We start from the raw sequence: 15,497 nt of genomic DNA, 5'->3' as shown, positions 1-15,497 counted from the left end.
ATATCGTAATGCTTATCACTCAATGAGTAGGTCAAGCATCCCACTCCACTAGTCACACTCTTTAAGATTTTGTTTTTTGCTTTTTTTAGACATTACTCAAAAGAATGAAAATATTAATTTACTATGCATGAGAAATCACGTGAGGGAGCATAATGGCGTCTTTTCAACGCAAAGGTATAAAATTGTAAATCCAATGACTTTCAGGGTCCTCTAGAAAAAAAAGATAAAATGGACAAAGTGGCTGGTTCATATTGTCGGCTTTACTTATTCCCGATCAAATCTGGACCGTACAATAGCAGAAACTGCACGACATACCTCACGACGAAAGAGCATAATTGGAACAAGACGAAGAAACCACTTTGTATTTCACTTCTATTCTCCTCTGTGTTTGCACTTTAAAATTAAAAAAAAGAACAAAAGTCGTTTGAGTCTTTTCAGCTTGCAAGAGAGATGTCGGGTATAGCTCGTGGCCGGCTTGCGGAGGAGCGAAAGGCTTGGCGTAAGAACCATCCTCATGTCCGTACAACGAAAAGCCCTTTTTATGGTTTACCATGATTCTTCTTATTTGTGTTTTGATATTTTTCTTTTTTCTTTTTTTGGTGTAAGGGTTTTGTAGCGAAGCCGGAGACTCTGCCGGATGGTTCAGTGAATTTGATGGTGTGGCATTGCACTATTCCCGGTAAAGCCGGAGTAAGTTTCCAACTCTGTATTTAGGTTAAAAGTCTTTACTAGCTTGTGCTGTTTCTATACTGTTTTGAGTTTTGTCCTTTACGTCTCGTTAAATTATATCAATGGAATTAATTCTGAGGTAGTTTATATGTTATCGGTTATCCTCTGTTGATGATTTGGTGTGTGGTCCTTGATATGATTCCCTGTTGAAGCGTAGATACATGATTTTTTTCAATCTGAGTTACCTCAGTTTTATTTGTATAACTGTAGTTTTGCAACTAGACAGATACAATTCTCTTTAGGTGGAATATTTCTCTTGTATGTTGATGAAATGAAGTGTATTGTTCCTGAAGGAGTTCCTGGCCCTGTAGGTTTAATGATTGTGAACTTGTGGTCCTTATAGGCTTTTTGAAGTCCCTCCTATAATGGTTTGGTAGGGTTTTTGGCTAGTTGCTTGCCTTATTCCTGGGCCATCAACATTGATCATTAGGTAGTTATTGCTTCATTTTGTACATGATAATTATTTTTTTAACTATTTAAAGATAATTTACTGTTTAAAAAAATTCGCCTACCTTATTTCTTGTAATGGCTCTAGTGCAGGATGGAAATGTCTTGATTGTAAAACCAGTCTTGAGGTTATTTAGTAATGGTTAATGTATGTGTTATTGTGAATGGTATTGGAGCTGGGATACACCATTACAATTTGTTTAGTAGAATGATGGATGTTGTTATTTTATTTGTCAAATGATTTCCTATTATGAATAATCAATCTCCTAGAATTGTGTTGGTGTTTACTCACTGTAGCTTATGATATATGGTGGTGGTGGTGTTATTATTATTATTTTTTTAACTTTCTCCATCGTTTTCCTCTCCTTGGACTGTGTGAATGCATTATGCTTCATAATGTTGTGGCCATGTTTTGCAACCTACCTTTTTCCTTGTGCTTGTGTATCATCTCTAAAGGCTTAAGGGCATGCATTAACATTATTGGTGGATTTTTTTTTTTGTAAGTAATTCAAATCAAAATTTCACAAACACGACAGAGGCTTGAACCCAGGTCTTCTCCCTAAAAATTTTAATGTTTCAACAGTTTTGTTAACCTTTGATATTATATTATTGGTGGATTTGTTAATGCTCTTTTGTTCTTTTTTTTTTTTATTGTGGTGTTTCTTAGAGGGCCATATAATCAAGGGCAAAGTATGAAAAAGAGAGAGAAAAATACAGACGGTTAAACTTGCTATGATGATATATGTCTCCCAAGTTTGACCTGCATTAACTATCGTATGTTTTCAATGTTGCAGACTGATTGGGAGGGTGGTTACTACCCACTTACTCTCCACTTCAGTGAAGATTACCCTAGCAAGCCACCAAAGTGCAAATTTCCTCAAGGCTTCTTTCACCCCAATGTCTATCCTTCTGGAACTGTTTGCCTTTCAATCCTCAATGAAGACAGCGTAAGTATCTGCTGCCGCTCCTAATATTGCTTTGGAGTTTGCAGGTCCATTAATGTCTTGAATATACTTGGCCACAAGGTTTCTCAGCAAGCTGTTATTTGTAGGGGTGGAGACCAGCCATTACTGTAAAGCAAATTCTCGTCGGTATCCAAGATTTGCTGGACCAGCCAAATCCTGCTGATCCTGCTCAAACTGAAGGCTATCAGCTCTTCATCCAGGTATGCAGTTTATAAAATTTTATGCATTTATCTGGAAGCCCTAATGTATTAGGATGAGCTCCAATATTCTGTTTAGTACTGTTAGATCATGTACTAAGAGGAATCGATTCAATTAAATAAGTCTTTGATTATTTTCTTTAAGGATTCTTTAGTGAGAGAAGGGCTGGGTCCTCCTTGTGTGATGATGGTATATTTTCATTGATTGATGTCAACAAACAATGAGATACTCTGCAATTGGAATATTCTGCTTCAACTTTGTTCTTCTTGCCCTTTCATCAGAATTCACCAGTTAATGTAAATAAACTCAAGGGTTTAAATGTTAAATTTTTTTGTATGCTGTATATGTTTTTCCTGTAATATTTAAGCGCTGTAAGGCCCTGTTGTAGTAATTTGGTGCTGGAATTTCAATTTTATTTTTAACAGATGCTATCCTACCTTCTTGTGTTAATATTCTAATAACCAAAGACTTCTTTATGCAGGATGCTGCTGAATACAAGAGAAGGGTTCGCCTGCAGGCCAAGCAGTACCCCTCACCCATCTAATAATGGTCTGCTTTCTGTGGTGATTGCTGGTAATTGTCAGTCCACTGCCTCCTGTAAAATGCCAATGCTAAACTTGCCCTTGTAAAAAATGTTGATATATTGGAACTGTCAATTGCCTCTGTGTAAACTGCATGGTTGAAACCGTCTTCCATTTTGGCCGATAGTGCATGTAGATATACTACACTATACGGCAACTGTACTCATTGGTGATCATATCAGTCGAAAACGTGGCTTTATTTATTTGGCTGTCATTTGTGTGGTCTTGTATTTTGTGTTATTCACTGAGCTCTCAGAAACCTCTCCCATTCTTGGCTCGACAGATCAGGGATGGTTGAGAAGTTGTCCCAGACTGGTGATGACTTGTTTAAACTCTCTAGCATGGCTCTCAAGTGTAACTCTCATTTGCACCTGTTTCAAAAGGAAAGATTGTTGGAACATTTCAGTTTATATGGCTGGAGTACTCTCTTAATATAGAGTAGTACTTGTCTAAGTGACACCCATATTTGTACTTGGGCAGGTGTGGGTGAAAGCCCCTCAACATTTGGAAGGGACCGGTAGGATACCTGGCCATAACTATTGTTGATACATTAACTAAAAATAATAAAAAAATTTTAATTACCACATCATTATTTTAAAAAATATTATATTTTATAAAAATATAAAATTTTCATATGCATCCTAGTTTTACTATATCATTAATTTTTTAAAGAGAGTGAATCATTTTGTATCAGTAATACGTATCTTATCATATAATAGATTCATTATATTATACTGATTTGATGTATATTAAAATTTGTATAATTTTTTTACATATATTTTATTGTATCATAAGATGAGGTAAATGTATCTAATGTTAAATTTGAGTTGAGTTGAGTTGAGTTTGAATTTTTCTAAGCTTGAGTTCAACTCATTTCAATGGAGTCAAACTTGAGTTTAAGTATGATCTCGTTTCAGTTTGAGCTCGTCGATCTCGTTTCAAAGGTATTTGAGAAGAGTCAAGCTTGAATCAAACTTTAAACTAGAATTAATATTGTAATGACATTATTTTGATGTGTGTTAATCGAAATAATATTATTTTAATCGATTCGTATCCAATTTTTTAGGTTTACAATTTTTATGAATTGAACACCCTTCAAATTTGAGTTTGAGTTTGAAAATATTGATCTCTTGAGTTCAAGCTTAAACAAGATTGGCTTAAATTAAATCCAGAATGACACAGAGTTTAAACAGACGTATAATTTTCACCTTCGGCTAACGAATTCACCCACATTTTTGAAACTTTACTGAATGCTCTAGTCACCCTAACAGCATCCTTAAAAAAACATAAAGCCGAAGTATTTAATGCAACAATAGAGCTCTTCACATTCTGTCAAAACATGCAAGCTCTGGGATAAAAAAATAAAGTTTGATTTTATTTGAACTTTTCAAGTCTTCAATAAAGTTTAAATGCTAAAAAAATCTCGGATTTGAAACGGTGAACAATGAACATTGTAAAGGCCCTAGACTCGGCCCATTATTAAAAGCCGTGGAAAATACAACATTAAAAAGTACCCGATTTGTTTGTACCCTGAAGTACCAACTGCAATGGCTGAATATTATCCACCACCGCCCGGTGTACCCTACGGTTATTATCAACCGCCGCCTCCACCGCCTCCGCCGGGAGCCGCCGCACCGCAGCCTCCACCACCACTGCCGCCGTATATGCCCCAGCAACAGCCACCACCTTTCGCCCCCTACGCGGTTCACTTCCCCTCGAACGGTTCTTATGATGCTGTCCGAACCATATTTGTGGCGGGTTTACCTGAAGACGTTAAGGCTAGAGAGATTTATAACCTGTTCCGTGAGTTTCCTGGCTACGAATCCTCTCACCTTCGGAACCAAGCCCAAGCTTCACAGGTATTCTTATCGGTCTTATAATATTTACATTTTATGTCTATGTAAATGTTTACCTTTTTCTTTTATAATTTTTTAATTTGACTTGTATTATTGTGAATTTTTCGTTCTATTTGTTATTGTTATACTGTTAATATATCCATTAACGTTGATAAGTTAAAAAAAAAAAAATCCTCAAGTAACAGTGAATGCTGGACTGTTGTGATGGTTATTCAGTAATTGAATTATAGGGAAGTTCAATCTGAGACTGATTCTAGTATGCCTTCGGACTTAATGAATTTATTCTCTTTTTATTTATTAATGTCTTATTTCAAGATAGTGAAGTACTGCATCTGTGTGCCATTTTCCAGCAAAAAAGGAAGTTGAATTTTCTTAACTATTGACCCATAAAAATAAGTGGAAGGACTCCTGTTCAATGGATATAGTTTTTTTTTTTTTTTGTTTCCTCTCTTTCTCTCGCTTTCTATTTCTCTTTTTAAGTTTAGATCACAAATTAGGCTTTATAATTAGTTTATTACTCTTTACTTTGTACCAAAGTCATGTATGTAGTAAACTGATATGGCTTTTTCTTGGTGACAGCCATTTGCTTTTGCTGTATTCTCTGATCAGCAGTCTGCAATTGTGGCAATGCAAGCTCTAAATGTAAGTATCCCACTATACTTTTCATATGATGATTGAAACCTTACATCCCTACACTTTTAGGTAATATCTGTGATCATATTTTCAGGTACTGGTATTCATTGTATAAAATAGATTGATCAAGTGAAATTGCTTGACGTTTGCATGATGGTTCTGTATGAAGATATTTGCGTACAATTTTTAACTTAATATTTGATCTCATTCAGGATCTGATAGGTCATTATCTTTGCTAGATAGAAACATATTGACACTGGTTTATTAGCCACTCTCATGACTTAGATGTTCTGAGAAGTATCTATAAACTATGTTATTTCTAAGGGATGTGAGAGGTAAACTAATCATATTGAGCAAAGATAATCTGTTTATGTAGGCTTCTTTCTCTGTATGTTTTGCCTCAGTGTTTGCACTTGCCTATGCTAATGATGTCATTTTCAGGAAAATAAGCATAAAGGGAAACTCATGCATGTGCTCAAGTTATTCTTAAAAGTTTTCTGATACATAAATCCACAATATGGAATATAGTCATGGCTCTGCAAAAATTCTGGTTTTTTCAATGCATATATTATTGCTGAATTTCCACTATTTTCTTTTTTCTCTTCATTTTTGTCTGAATTCGAATAGAGAGTATCTGCTCTTTTGCCTGGCCCTCTGAAATATTGGAGAAAGTAGTGCAGAAAGCATTAGGCGAGACAATTAAAAATTTTGTAATTTGAATCTTTTGTAGGTCAACTTATTTTGTTAATTATTGGTGTTATTGACAAGGTTAGGCACTTGATACAAAACTGGTGACACAGATAACCACTACTGTACTGCTTCTTTTCAGAGTATGAGATATATTAATCTTAGCTTGGAGTCCTCTGTTTGCAGGGAATGGTGTTTGATCTTGAGAAAGGATCAATCCTGTATATTGATCTTGCAAAATCTAATTCCCGATCTAAGCGCTCAAGAACTGGTCTGGAGCTTGTTGAATTTCTTCCCTTAAAATTTGATTTGATTTCTATTATATATTTTGTTTGCTCAGTGACATCATGTGTATCCATTGGTTATTACTATTAGATGATGAATGGAGTGGCTCTGATAAGAAAGCTAGAGGGTCCTCCACATTTTCAAGAGGAACTCCTGATTCAGGTGAGTGGACTGCCTTGAATTAGTTTTTGTGATATTACCTTGTGGTTGCTTGTTTGAACAGTTTCTTTTCTTGGTTCACTTTAGGCTTATTAATAATGTTTGTACCTCTCTCTTGCTCTCATTGGTTTGCTTTATATGAGGTGTCTACTGTCTAGTGCTTGTCTAATCGCTCACTTGGACTACAAATTAATTACTTGGTCACATGGAGGACACATTCTTATAGATGCTCACATTGCACATGTTTTGCACGCTTGGGCACTAGCAGGTTTTGGCAGCGTTCACATGCCTGGAATGGGTAATTCTGCTTACAACATGATTGGTTATCCACCTACACAAAGGTCATCTGCATTACTTAAGCACAACTTTCATTATTTAGAAGTGATTACTTCTAGATCAATTAGCACATACTTTTACTTTCAAGTGATTGCTTCTATCAGAAAGGTCAAGTCCCTTGTAAAAGCGGTTACTACATGCCATGTTTGCAGATTTTTGAGTGTAGTATCTGCCTTTGTTATTTTTGTTCATGTGTTTGTGAAACCGTCTTATTATTAATCCTTGTTCAATTTTTTTTCCCTGTTTTCAATTGTTCAGTCTTGGAAACCTCGAGGCAAGAGCTGCTAGTGAGAGAACAGCTGCCAAATTGGTCAGGCTACGTTTCAGCTTGCTTTTGTTTTTAAGTCTGTTCCAGTCCCTATTAGTTGCTCACCAATATTTCTTGCCTACTTCTAATTATGTATTTGTGCCATTGCTATATGCTCTATAATATCCTTTTCTTTTAACTGTGAATGGTATAATTAAGCTTACATGGCCTTCAAAAATCATCAGTCTTTTGAGATGCTTCCTAACATGTCCTGCGTGCATGCTTTTTTAAATTTTAGTTGTAAAATTGCATTGTTTTTATCATTCGATGCATGATGGATTCCAAGCTAGTTTTCAATCATGTCGATAGCCCATTTTTGTCAAATCAGTTGTCTTGGTCACAACTAATTTTATATATGTACACTTAAGCAATTATTTTCCATTGTCAATAACTTCTAGGCTCTTTATTGTAATGGCAGAATCATTCATCAGCCTCCCCTAATGTCCCCAAAATCGGTGCCCCATGTCCAACTCTTTTTGTGGCTAATCTTGGGCCAACCTGTACAGAGCAAGAATTGGTTCAAATCTTTTCTAGGTAGGAACCATACCTTTTTTATGTAATATATTATTTTGTTAATTTTCTTTTGGTTAATTTTTTTTTTTTTTCTATCAGATGCCCAGGATATCTAAAATTAAAGATGCAGAGCACATATGGGGCTCCAGTTGCATTTGTTGACTTTCAGGTGTTCAACTTACTTTATTTTTGCTATATTCTCCTTTTTCATACCTGTTAAGGGTAGAGTTCACATAATAGCATCTCTCTTTCGAAAAGGAATGAGTTTGTTCATGTTTTTAGTCCACGGGAGCATGTGAATTTGTTCATGCTGAAAGAAACAAAATTAGAAAAATGAATCAAATTTTTTTTTCAAAGAAAATGCCACTAACTTCATGCACTAATCTCTTTTTAGATTACAATCTATATTTCATCATATGCTAACGTGCCAGTATGCAAGGTATTATTGTAGAATCTATTTATTAAAATTATTAATAGGATATTTATGAATTTAAATGTTTGGATTTCATCATTTGCATGTAGATTCTTTTTGTAAAAAGCATTAAAAATTCATAGTTGTTAACACATATTCTTAGTGTATTGAGAAAGCATCACTGGTTGTTTGCACAAATGAGGACATGTATTTTTTATTTATTTTCTTCTTATATTGTGTAAGGGGGGCCAAATTCAGACTGTACCTCAGCTTGCATTAGAAGAAAACTGCTACTAGTTCTGTTTTCCTGAATGTGATCATAGCATGTGGTACTTGTTCACCTTTCGAAAGTGTTTTAATTGATTTCGAATGTGATAGCATTTACAAACCCACTTTGAGATTGGTAAATGAGTAGTGGGATTATGCTGTATTCCACTTAGGATTCAGAATCTTTCATTGTTCATGACATTTGCAGGAGGAATACCCTCTATATTGAAGTTGTATGTAATTTACCTTTGTGGTGTACATGTTTTTCAAATCAATGGTTGTGGTTCTTTGCTAGCAAATGGCCTCGGTTATTGGGTGGATTTTATTCATTTTCTTGTAGTGAATCATAGTAAATGACTCATCTAGTAGACACAACTAAATATGCAGGATACTTCCTCTTCAATGGCAGCATTAAGTAGTCTGCAAGGCACAGTTCTCTACTCATCTCCAGGTGGAATACGTTTGGAGTATCCTTTACACTGTTTTCTGTTTGAGTTTATAGGTAATGCCTTGATTTATTTTGTCGTTGTATGGTTGTTGGTTTTGTGTGCGAATGTTTTGCTTAATCTGCAACCAGATATGCTAAGTCAAGGATGGGAATGCCTCGCAAGCCGAAATAATGAAGATTTTGCAGGCAGAATAACCCGTTGCTTGTCTACCAGCCACCAAAAAGTTTAGGAAGGTAATTTATATCTGTTATCAGATTTCTATCGACTTGTATCAAGTCTCTTGTATTTCATTTACGATTCATAATTGAAAGCAAGTTTCATGTTGATCCAGCTTCTTGTTTTCCCTTTTCAAGTTGCCATGAGAGGTGTCAAAAATACTTGCTGCATATTGTTGACGTGAAATTTACTTGGACCAGTACCTATAATTCTTTGAATCTCTTAGTCGAAGATCATTTTAACACTTCCCTTGAAAGCATTTACAGTAGTGTGGATTCAAAAGATTTCAATGATCTATAGAATAATAGGAGATTAATGTTCATTGGAGTGTTTGGATCAAGGTAACTTTGTAGAATCAGAGATAATTTCTATTAATGAATGAATGACATTGGAATGCATTTCATTATACTTGACAATTCGTGTCATTCAATCATATTCGTGTTGTGTCAGTTTGGGTTTCAAGGTAGAGGTTCTCAACTCTAACCCGATTCGAATTAGAAGTGTCGAAAATTTTTAATCCTAACCAAACCCTTTAACATTCAGGTTGGTGTAATATAACCTAAATTGATCTAAAATTTTTTATTGTTTTCATTCTCAAGTGTTTTTAACAATTTAATTTTTTTATCAAATTACTCTACCCTATTATTAATAAACCATGTAGTATAATATTTTTTTCTTATTTACAAATTATTTTTATATAACATGTCAATAATTTAAATAATCAATCATATTCTCACTATTGAATAATAAAATAAAGTTTTTAAATAAAAATTAAGAATAATGAGTAATTACAATTACATGTAATCTATAAGCATTTTTTTAATTTATTTTTAACAAGTTTTATTAAAGTAACAATTCTTTGAACATTCGGATAAGTTTATATTAGTTTAGATTACTTATGTATCAATATTAACACGATCTGATTTAATTTTGAGTCGTGTCAGAATGATTTTATTTAGATTTTCTGTAAAAAAAATCTCAACTTTAATATGATTTTGTATCGGCTAACAGATTGAATTGAAAATTGTTATGTCTGCATTTAATACAAAATATTCCTGTAGTCAGTTGAATCATTTTAGGGGAAGAGATTTGGAAAAGGTCCGGTCCTCTTTATCCTCCATACAATTTCCCTGGAAAACTCATGAAATCTAGAGTTGGGGCATTCCTTCTCCCATCAAAACAAACAAGACTAAAATTCACCACAGATTTCATCATCCAATGTCGTAATCACAAGTATTAAAAAATTGAGTGAACAGGTGAAAGATTTTGGGAACAAAGAAAATCTGGTAGAATGGAACGGATATAGAGGGGAAAGGCAGGGCAGTTTGAGTTAGGTTTGACCTCTCAAAAATAGGCCAAAGACAATTCCCACCCAACGTTTAGTGCATTCTTAAATCTACATCCATGGAATTTCAAAAGTTTAAATATTGAACCATCATAAAATATTTATTAAAATTAAAATCGTTATTTTAATATTACTATTAAAAAATATATAATTTTATCTTTTTTTCTTTTTATATTTTAAAAATTAATAATTTTATTCCTACTTAAACTTTTCTAGTTTTGAAAAGTGATTATTTTTTTTAATCTAAGTTTTTTTCTCCTCTCTTCGGTCATCTTCGTCTTCAACAATCTCTTTTTTTCATTTTTAACGGTTAACCAGCTCTCTCTCATCGTTGGCAGATGAAGAAACATCAACAAGCCGGCGAAGATGAACTTCTTCTCTCCATCAATGATCAATTATCACAAGGTCTGGTCCTCTTTCTCCTCCACATAATTTCCCTAGAAAACTCATGAAATCTGGAGTTGGAGCATTTTTTTCTGCCATCAAAATAAGACTAAAATTCGCCACAGATTTCATCATCCAGTGTCGTCGTCATCACAAGTAAAAAAATAAAGAGTGTGCAGTTGAAACATTTTGAGAACAAAGAAACCATCGCAGAATAGAATGGACATGGAGGGAAAAGGCAGGGCAGTTTGAGTTAGGTTTGACCTTTAAAACAATAGCTGTTGAAAATAAACATCATCTATTTAATTGTATGTAGGATTAGTCAACTCAACTTTAACCACATTCCAATCTTCAAGAAGTCAATATTTTCTCATCCCCCGAAATTTTGACTTTCCCCTTCAATAATTGGACGGCCATGATTTTTTTAATATAAAAATATATTTTCTGACGTTGCTTAAAGATTTTTTTCACACAATTCCATGTATTAAACAAACAATTTCAACCAGCCTCTCTTAATTTTGTCAGGTGCATTCATGTTTTGACTTACATTTCAATTATTGATATGACCTGTGGAATTTTGTTGCTTTTTCGATATAACCAAAGATACTGTTGATTGACATATTATGTCTGACATATAAATTAATAAAATAGCAATAAATTACGTAATAATTTTTAATTATATAATTTTAAAAAAATTGACATATTACAAGGTAAATGTTTGAATATATAATTATCTGATAAACCATCGTGAAACAGAGGAAAAAAGATTCACAACCATAAGACGTTTCAAATGTATGGTTGAAAGTGAAAAAAATATGTAGAATCGTGATAAGAGAATATGCATAACGGTATATATGTATGGATATCACATCTGTATACTATTTTAAATTTATAAGTATACTCTTATGTTATGTGTTAAAAAAGGGGATTAGATATGAATAGAGACAATTTAAGATGGTATTTAAAAGATATGTGTTTGATTATATAAAAGACGATACAGATCTTAAATAGATTAGATTTGGGCAAAATTAGCAAAATTCATTTTAAGCCATTTTGTTTGTACAATATGACTTAGGAGAGTATGTGAAAGCATGTGGGTTATATATAGTTAGACATTTACGAGATATTTCGTGCACACAACACTGGGTGTTCATAGTGTAATTCATTTCAATAAGGTGTGCATGGAAAAGGGAACTGTAACAAATTATTCTTCACATGGGTAGTGAGATAATTTGTATACACATCTAGGTATGGGCTAGCCATGGATGGTTCTAGAGAGTAATACAATCAATCACGTGTACATGGAACAGAGGATTGCACCCAGTGATTCCTCGTGTGACCATGGTGTCAGTGTTTAATTAGTCTAAACTCGGTTGATACGAGTTATGCACGCAAAAATTACAAACATATGAGATGTCGAGATGAGTTATAACATGTTTTGATGAGACATTTGAGATATTTGAATAATGAGATATCGTAAATAGAGGACAAATCATCCAAGATGATAAAATCTTATGAGAAAAAGGCGTCAAGGAGGCCACAATTTATTTAATATATACATTTGAGATGTAAAAAAATATTAGAGTACAAACATCAAAGATGTCGAGAATAAAAAAATAATAGTGAAATGTTAAGAATGATATGTATCGATTATGGTGTCTCAGTAGATTACGTACTTACTAAGTGTTTTTCACACCTATATATTCCCTCATATTGTTTTGCATGATAGAGACGATAGATGCAACGCATGTGGGGGAGCAATAGTTCAACTAGCATATCATGTTGCATGAGAAGGGTTAAGTCATCAATTTATGTTTATGTATCAATTTTCATATATGTTATTTGTATTACAGTATATGAACATTTAGAGATGTTATCGATTTTATATATTTCATGCTTGACCATTGTATTTATGTTGTTATGTATGAATGTTGATATTTAAGTTCACTGATAATTACAGATTTTTGCATGTATTTAACTCATGTTTATCTTGCTTATGTTTATGATTTATATTTTGTTGTATTGTTAAGGTTGATGTATGTTAAAAAAATTTTTCCCTTAAAAACTTATTTTTGGAGAGCGATGTTACATCAATGGCAGTAGTTGTCTGTTATTTGCAATCCGCTAGTTGTTATACATAGTCATCTTCAAGATTTAACTCCAAAGAGAATTTTTAACTATATAATAAATTGAGTTTTAAAAATTAGACATGTCAGACCCGGATCACTTGATTTTGGTACAACTAACGGGGGCATGACCCACAAAATTGCGAGCCATTCCAAACTCGTGGTTCATGTGACCGATGTCAAGGGCCTTGAGCCATGACCGTAAAAAAATAATAAAAACTTCAAAAATCTTTTAAAAAAATATAATATAACAAATTGACTTACAAAAACACGTAATTTAATTCTCTAAAGACTCATGAAGACATGATTCAAGAGATCTTCAATTGTGTTTCAAATCTTACCATGTCACAGATCAACACAACCTACAAGATTTGTCAATTGTTATATCATGAATAACATAACCAATAAATACAATAAATTAAGATAGATTTGATCTGATATGATATAACCCGTTGTCAGCCTTACTAAGTACCGTCTTTCAAAAACAAATTATAAATTATACATATTAAAGGAATAAAAATACAAAAATGTAAATCATCACTCGGACAGACTTCAACTTATCATGATCTCAACCTTAAACTTAAATCTTATCCCTAAATTATAGAGCTGTTACGTGTCACCAACTAATCAATAATTATTAATTGGACAAAATAGGCAATTCACAAAAATCCTCATTGCTTCAAGAGAAAGTCAATTCCTAACGGTATCCATCCACCGACCACCGACCACCGACCTGCCTTTTCTTGCCTCCTTAAAAAATATATTTAACTATTCAGAGATTAATATAATTTTTTTTATTAATTTCAAACTTATTTATCTGTAAAAATAATAAAATTAAGAGTAAGATATAATAATTCCATAACCCCAACTCAAAATAATAAAATTTTGTGTGTTTATTTGAGTAATTTTAAATTAATAATAAAATAATTTTGACATATTTATGTATCTAAAATAAATATACATAATATAATTATCAATATTCTATTATACATTATGATATGATATAGATGAAAAATATACTATTATAAGGTGTATTATAATTGATATAATAGAACAGATATATCATATAATACGTATCATATAATATAATACATATTACTGATACAAGTCAATACACTTATTAGAGAAAAATAATGATGTAGTAAGAATGTATATAAAAAATTTTAAATTTTTAAAGATATTTTTTAAAATAATAATATATTAATTATATTTTATTATTTTATTTTCTAAAAACTGTATCATATGATACAATACAATATTTTATATACGATATGTAAAATTAAAATTTTAATATACAATTCAACTAGCATGACACATAAGACTTTTCAACTCAAAATGATGCAATAATTAAGTTAAAGTGGAGTCGCTATTATATTATTTAAATAAGAGTAAATGACATTTGACCACCCAAAGCTTACCCTAAAACTTTTCCACTCCCATTAGTCTAAATAACATCTTTTTCACCCAAACTCAAATTTTGTTTTAAAAAAAACTAGTCATGTAAAAATAAAATAATAATTTTATCATTTATTGATTTAAAAAATAAAAAAATATTTTTTTATCAATACAAACGTTTTAGACATTTTACTTCAATTCTTAAAAAACCTTGTTGTATTATATTCAATTCATTAGAATGCAATTATCATTTTATAAATTATTAAAAAAAATTAATATTTCAAAATTTTTTCAAAAGACCACAAACTTTTTATTAAAAAATTTCATACAAACTTTTAATGTTTTCAAAAATTATAATTTAGTCTATAATATATAATTATATGACAAAAACATTTCTATTTATAAGTAGAGAGGAAAAATAAGTGGTAGTAAAAAGAAATAGAAATAAGAGAATTTTTATGTAATTTAAATATTTAAAATATTATTTTTAATTTTTATTAATTTAGAGTTATACATTAATTTTAAACAATAAAATAATGAGAATAAAACAACAATTTTACTCCTTAATTTTGGGTTATAAGATATTATTTACGGTTGATTTTAGATAGAAAAATATTATTTATGTAAACTAAGCATACAAACGTGTTTTAAAAGTTAACCTTGGGTGGAAAATGTTATTAACTCTCTAAAGAATAATAATAATAAAACTATATATATTTATTTTATAATATATATAGTATATATCATCGTATAATTAAATAATTTTAAATTAAAAATAAAATAATTTTTAATTATATAATAAACATGCATAAACGTATATCTAATTATGTATCTAAAGTAGATACATATAGTACTACTAATAAGAAAAATATAAATAGGAGTTTACAACCCATTACATAATGAACAATTAATAAAATTATACATACATATTTTTTTGTATATAATATAAGTAAATAAAAAATATATCATTATGTAATTAGGTGTTACTTTATCTTTAATTTAAAATTATAAAATTATACAATCTAATAATAATACATCGTTTATATATATATATATATATATATATATATATATATATATATATATATATATATATATATATACACATAATTTTATTAATACAAAATACCATCACCAATCACCTGTCACCACCTATCAATTATGTATTATTCAACATCACTACAAATATACATACAATCCACTTCTC

At 31.5% G+C, this 15,497-nt stretch overlaps 2 protein-coding genes across 4 annotated transcripts; both read left to right on the top strand.

Moving 5' to 3' along the window:
* Positions 1 to 272: 272 nt before the first annotated feature.
* LOC123198672 (SUMO-conjugating enzyme SCE1-like) lies at positions 273 to 3,123 on the top strand. Its single transcript, XM_044613415.1, has 5 exons — positions 273 to 516; positions 607 to 690; positions 1,971 to 2,123; positions 2,228 to 2,341; positions 2,821 to 3,123. The coding sequence occupies exons 1-5, from the start codon at positions 451 to 453 to the stop codon at positions 2,881 to 2,883; spliced, it is 480 nt and encodes a 159-aa protein (XP_044469350.1). The 5' UTR covers positions 273 to 450; the 3' UTR covers positions 2,884 to 3,123.
* A 1,279-nt stretch (positions 3,124 to 4,402) lies between these two features.
* LOC123198654 (RNA-binding protein L-like) lies at positions 4,403 to 9,249 on the top strand. Of its 3 annotated transcripts, none has more exons than XR_006498090.1 (11): positions 4,403 to 4,779; positions 5,356 to 5,418; positions 6,283 to 6,367; positions 6,472 to 6,543; positions 6,809 to 6,881; positions 7,135 to 7,186; positions 7,602 to 7,717; positions 7,796 to 7,865; positions 8,763 to 8,842; positions 8,953 to 9,057; positions 9,178 to 9,249. XR_006498090.1 is itself a non-coding variant. In XM_044613391.1 (10 exons), the coding sequence occupies exons 1-10, from the start codon at positions 4,468 to 4,470 to the stop codon at positions 8,993 to 8,995; spliced, it is 966 nt and encodes a 321-aa protein (XP_044469326.1). In that variant the 5' UTR covers positions 4,404 to 4,467; the 3' UTR covers positions 8,996 to 9,249. The 3 variants fall into 3 exon arrangements, 1 of the variants encoding a protein (XP_044469326.1); XR_006498089.1 differs by having other exon boundaries at positions 4,404 to 4,779; positions 9,156 to 9,249; XM_044613391.1 differs by having other exon boundaries at positions 4,404 to 4,779; positions 8,953 to 9,249.
* Positions 9,250 to 15,497: the final 6,248 nt, after the last annotated feature.

The sequence above is a fragment of the Mangifera indica genome, chromosome 16, assembly GCF_011075055.1.
Source record: "Mangifera indica cultivar Alphonso chromosome 16, CATAS_Mindica_2.1, whole genome shotgun sequence".
Classification (NCBI taxonomy): Eukaryota; Viridiplantae; Streptophyta; class Magnoliopsida; order Sapindales; family Anacardiaceae; genus Mangifera; species Mangifera indica.
This window is presented reverse-complemented; position numbering and strand designations above follow the sequence as displayed.

What these genes read in the sequence shown, in the direction of transcription:
- LOC123198672 (XM_044613415.1), top strand. Translation starts at nt 451, where the DNA reads ATGTCGGGTATAGCTCGTGGCCGGCTTGCGGAGGAGCGAAAGGCTTGG. An exon ending in GGCGTAAGAACCATCCTCAT is followed by an intron (nt 517 to 606) that starts GTCCGTACAACG and finishes TTTTGGTGTAAG; the next exon opens with GGTTTTGTAGCGAAGCCGGA. An exon ending in CTATTCCCGGTAAAGCCGGA is followed by an intron (nt 691 to 1,970) that starts GTAAGTTTCCAA and finishes TCAATGTTGCAG; the next exon opens with ACTGATTGGGAGGGTGGTTA.
- LOC123198654 (XM_044613391.1), top strand. Translation starts at nt 4,468, where the DNA reads ATGGCTGAATATTATCCACCACCGCCCGGTGTACCCTACGGTTATTAT. An exon ending in AGAGAACAGCTGCCAAATTG is followed by an intron (nt 7,187 to 7,601) that starts GTCAGGCTACGT and finishes TTGTAATGGCAG; the next exon opens with AATCATTCATCAGCCTCCCC. An exon ending in TTGCATTTGTTGACTTTCAG is followed by an intron (nt 7,866 to 8,762) that starts GTGTTCAACTTA and finishes CTAAATATGCAG; the next exon opens with GATACTTCCTCTTCAATGGC.